Raw genomic sequence first — 5,507 nt, 5'->3', positions numbered from 1 at the left:
GAAAACAAGAAGGGTGGTTAGTTTTTACAATCCACAAGGGTCAGAATATTCCTAGGAAAATCACACTGGCAAGGAAATTTAAGGCAGAAAAAAAAAAAAGAGTATAAATACACCAGCATTATTAATGTTCTCTAAGCTCTCCCCTCCTATTTACCTTCAAAACGCTGCTAGCGATCTGAGTCCACTGCAATTTGCCTACTCAATGGTTTGGTCTCTATCGTCCATTCCCCAGAGGCTCAAGAGGCTGGATGGTTCTGCATGAAGGGGTCGGCCGACTAAAAACTACATCTTTGTACAAGATTAATTACTTCTTAGCCTCGGGTGCTTGCTCTCTGTTCTCTCTCACAGGCACTCATGGAAATCCATAGACCGAGACAGAGCAGAAGGGTTTGCAAACAAAACCTTCGAAACCTCAGTGGTATGAACTTCACCATGAATTCGTGAATCTATTGCATTGAAGAAACCTGTACACGACGACACTTCAACAGCCTTCCCCACCTTGCTTTCTAGCCTATTGGTGTCCTCCATGTTCTTTGAGATGCATTCCTCTGTTGAACCCTTCTGTGTGGTTGGGCCGTCCCTTGAATGCTTCCCTAGGTTTCCAGAATTAGGCCCCGTAAAATTGGAGTAACAAGGCCCGTTCCTCATGTCAAACCAATATGGAGAAGGTTGAATGGTGTAATAAGCCCATGGGAACACATTGCTGAATCCCTGATAATTCACATTCACCCAATTCATTTTATCCATTGTAGGATCTGAAGCTGTAGTAAGAACAGAGAAAGACGAAGAAGACCCACATAAATTGTCACTGAGACTTTCCCTCTCCTCGTTGCTCCTTTCCACCCGTCTCTTGCTTTTACGGCGTCCAGCCCCTACGGGTATGTTCCTCATCGACCCCCCGGTGGTCCAGTACCGCTGGCACTTTCTGCAGAAGTGCCTTGGTTGGTTGACATCGTAATTGTTGAAGTAGCAGAACTTGGTTTCTAAACTGTTACACCTGGGGCAAGGAATCACCTTCTCTCTCTGTTGTTTCTTGTCAGCATCATCTTTAAGCATCTTCTGATCTCCTTTCTCTCCATCTGAATTAGCTGTTGGATTGTCAGACTCTTCTACTTTGACATTACAGACCTGTGCCTTATCAACAGATGATGAGAAGAACATCTCCGATACCTCGCCTTCTTTTGGTGAAGTAGAAGGGTTATCTCCCTTTTCGAGTTCAGCTGCTCCCTTCTTGCATGTATTGTCCTGAACAAGAATTCAATCCTTTTGGTTACATGCTGAATTGAGAGAGAGAGAGAGAGAGAGAGAGAGTTTCTTGATTTTCTGCTGGAGAACGTCAGTAAATTTTGAAAAATAATAAAAGATCAGCTATGAAGACGTTACAACTTCTAAGCTACCACAGATAAGAAAGATGGTCTCAGGTATTATTGACAATGCCTCATAACCAACACATTACCACAAAATTACCATGGAATTTCCACAAGAACAAGAAAATAACAATTTGATGAAGTTCATTAAACTTAATTTTAATTAAAAAAACAAAAAATTGTATCAAGTTACGTAACCAATTTTTATAATCACCAAAATCTTTTACCAATAACTATTTAACAATGAGCATCCTGCCCACAAGGGCTCTGCTCATCTGGTAGGGGCAACTTGTGAACGTCACCGAGTTGCCTTTGCTGCAAGGTCCAAGCCTGGGTGTACTTCCCGGTGGGCAGGGGGACCTCAAGGGTTTTACCAACCGGAGGCCAGCCAATATCCGGTTGGTAATGGGGGGTTTTCCCATTGGGCTATCCAAAAAAAGAAAAATGAGCATCCTGCCACATTACATTTCTGGCTCGATGCATAGTTACATACTGCACTTTTTCTTAACCATAAAACGCTTCATATTTCACGAAAAAAAAAATAGAAAGCTTCATAGGAAACCTATTTATAGAGTACAACTCAAAGATGAATATTCCTGCAAACTGAAATTTCTAAATATGGCTAAACTTCTTGAAAAAGAAAGAAAAGGTCAAATTATTGTGCCTAATTTGAAATCATATAAATAGTCTGCAAGAAAATCTCTTATACAATTTACAACCATCTAGGAATGCGATCCTTAATTGGTCATTTCAAGCAACTAGTACTCCTATCAATCTGAACTGTCAAAATCTACCATGAAAGGAATTTTGAAACTTAAAAGTACAGGGTTACATGCAATTTCATTTTTTGCAATTTTTAAAAATTCTTTCGAGAAATGCTTCAAAACAAATCTAATAATTTGTAGTGCCATAAATTCATAAACTTAGGCCATGAATTCTCGACAACTTTGACAAACTTACATAACATAAAAAATCAGAAAATGGAAGCACAGAAGTTAAAAAAAAAAATCCAAAAATAGGAGTATATCTCGTCTCCGATCCTTGAAGGATTGATCGTTAAATCGCTCTCTCTCTCACTAAAAACAACCTTAAAATTCCAAACTTCTTGCTGAATCCATAGAAAATTTGTTCCTAATTCCAAAGATTCAGGCAATATTCATTTAAAACTCGCTCCAGATTTCAAAGTCTGTCATATCCACAGCGAAACTGTTCCAGATTTCAAAAGATTATGTTACAAAATAAAAAAATCGTTCCAGGTTTCGAAATTTCCTGCATATAGATAGAAAACTAGCTCCCATATTCAAAGTTTTCTGGCATCTGCGTGTACAAACTAGTTCCAGATTTTGAAAAACCGCATTTCAAAAAATTTCAGGCATATGCGCGCAGAACCAGATCCAAATGTGGAACTTCTGGTATCTAGAGATCAAACTACTTTACTATTTCAAAAAAAAAATAAAAAACCGGAGAATCCATATGAACATTGGCTCCAGATTTCAAAATCCGTGCATCCAAAAAGCTAGCACCAGTTTTGAAAATCCTGGAGATATTCATGGTGAGAGTACCACAAAATTCGAATTTCCAGCATATTACCATATAACTACTCCCAGCATTCAAAAATCCATGACATATCCTCGGTTCGCCGTCTGTATCACCCTCCCTCAGAAGGCAGAGAGAGAGAGAGACGACGAAGACGACGATGATCATGTATCGTATTTACCTCTCTTATCTGAAAATCCGGAAGTGGATCCACCACCGTCTTCTGGTTCGTGGGGGCGTCGTCATCGCCTGTGTCTCCCCTGCACGTCCTCCCCAATCCCCACTCGTGGATCATCTTCCCGAAGAGCTTGATGCCCGGAATTGAATCCCTAGTATGCACCATCCCTGCCATCTCTCTCTCTCTCTCTTACAGAAGAAAGAAGAAGGAACCATAGAGGGAAGGGGGGAAAAGAAATGGGAAATCCCTCCGCCCGCTAACGGCGTCAGCTAACGGCGACGGAAAGGGCAGCCGCCTCTCCACCACTCCACTGCCACGTCAGCTGGGGGAGGGCGATCGAGAGCCACGAGTTTTGGGTCAAGTGGGTTTCAGTTCACATTATTTGAAGCGAAGCGGATACGGGGACGTACAGTCAGCACCCACTCGAGCCCCTCCCCGCCCACGGTTTTCACTCTCTCTCTTCCCTCAACTGCTCGCCGATTTACTCGTTGCGACCCTCAAGGCCGCCGACCGTCCAGACCTACTGAGCTTTGGGGCCGTTTTCGTCATTTTACGAGAGTGGAAAACATCTGCTCCCCCAGCTTCGACGTGTCGGTCTTTCAAAAGTAGAACTCTAGCTAGATTCAGGAAAAACTATTTTCAGTTGCCCGCTTTACTTCTGTTGATTTTAGGAGTTTGCGTCCAAGTAAATCACTAAACCGATCTTTACGAACCTACCAACTTGTACCGACTGCACCACCCACACCCAAAGTGATCCATCAACCTAACACCCACTCGTTCTTAAGCACCAAGCCTTAACTGCACCATGCTATAGCATACTTACAAGAAATAAAATGGATAAGGGAAACAATGCGTGAAGCGTAAGGGAAGCGAGTGTTGAAAAGTAGTATGAAGCAATAAGCAAGATGTGGTTGTGAAACAATTATGCAAGTACTTAAAAAATGAAAAACAAAATGCATAGAAATGAATAGCAAAGAAAAAAGCAAATAAGAAATGACAAACATAGGTATAAAATGATATAAAGTGAACCTGCAACCTTGTTATAAAAGTTTATTTATTTTCTAATATGAAAATCACAGGAGGTAAAGGGAAAGTGAATGAGAAGTGATAAGAAGCAAGAGAAAAACATTAAGCAGAAAGGAATTGATTTGAGAAAACCGGGTCGAAGCGGGCTTCCCACTAAAGAGAATCGAGTTTTTCATATTTTAGAAGTAGGTTTTCCAAAGCTTTCTATTATTTTAGGGAAGCCAGGAGTTTTTCCCTTCCAAAGCGAGCTTTTGGGTAATGGAGCTTCCCATGTAGCAAGAAGCTTCTGGTAACTATAGGCTATACTCGGGTGTGACCTTATTCAATTATGATTGGGTATCCGATGAGATTCAGTTCCGGCACAATGTGATAGGTCTAGTCAGCTAATTGGGTCATATCCACATGATCCGAGCAGTATATATGAACCTCCTTTTGATTTACATAAATTTCAAACCGAACCGTGTGTAACCTGATTTTAATTAAAAAAGAATAATTTTTATACGTGCTTAATGAGTGTTTTTATGCTCTTCCGATATTTTTATACGTGCTTAATGGGTAACTTGGACTCAAACCCATGATCAGATCAGAACCTCAAAATCAACAATGAGGTTGACAATATGTATACGTGCTTAATTGGATTTTTTGCTCTTTCTATATTTTTTCGCAGTTCCTACCCCCATAAATGTGTTGGGCATGGTCGATTTAAGACCTAGATCATGTGTTTTTTATAAAATAAATGATACTTGGAGCCTAACAAATTTACAAAAATTTTGGACCATTGATTTTTTTAGACCTTATAAAAACCACCTGTGTCATAATCGAGCACTTCAACAGCTGATCCCTATACAATCAAGTACATAGATCACATCTGTACGGTTAGAATTTAAAAAAAAAAACAAAAAAAAAAAACCTGAAAACCCCATTAAGCATGTATCATTAAGCTCTTACCCCTCCTCTATATATAGAGTAGAGAATAATTGCTTGATGAAATATGCTTAATGGGTTTTTCTGCTCTTTCGGTACTTTTTTCGCAGTTCTGTCCCCATAAATATGTTGGGCATGGTCGATTTACGAGGAATCTACAACTGGATAATGTATTTTTGATAAAAAAAATGATATTTAGAGCCTCAAAAGTTTATAAAGATTTTGGATCGTTGATTTTTTGAACCTTATAAAAATTCACCTACTTGTAGCAATCAAACACTTCAAGAGTTGATCCCTATAAAATCAAGTACATAGATCACATACAGTCAGAATAAAATAAAAAAACAAAAAAAACCTGAAAACCTATTAAGCATGTATCATTAAGCATATTTCATTAAGCACTTACCCCTCACTCTATGTATAGAGTAGAGCATAGTTGTAAACTTCATAAATTTTTAAAGGGTTTAAAAAAAAAG

At 39.4% G+C, this 5,507-nt stretch overlaps 1 protein-coding gene across 1 annotated transcript; it reads right to left on the bottom strand.

Moving 5' to 3' along the window:
* LOC149816849 (cyclic dof factor 1-like) lies at positions 1 to 3,336 on the bottom strand. The gene is made up of 2 exons (XM_089986725.1): positions 3,085 to 3,336; positions 1 to 1,245 (listed from the first exon to the last, which is right to left on the bottom strand). Exons 1-2 carry the CDS (start codon positions 3,253 to 3,255, stop codon positions 343 to 345), a joined length of 1,074 nt encoding a protein of 357 aa, XP_089842851.1. The 5' UTR covers positions 3,256 to 3,336; the 3' UTR covers positions 1 to 342.
* Between the last annotated feature and the right edge of the window lie 2,171 nt (positions 3,337 to 5,507).

The sequence above is a fragment of the Nuphar pumila genome, chromosome 14 (assembly GCF_984573655.1).
Source record: "Nuphar pumila chromosome 14, dmNupPumi1.hap1.1, whole genome shotgun sequence".
NCBI classification, from domain to species: Eukaryota; Viridiplantae; Streptophyta; class Magnoliopsida; order Nymphaeales; family Nymphaeaceae; genus Nuphar; species Nuphar pumila.
The sequence above is the reverse complement of the archived record's forward strand: the minus strand, read 5'-3'. Positions and strand labels throughout refer to the sequence as shown.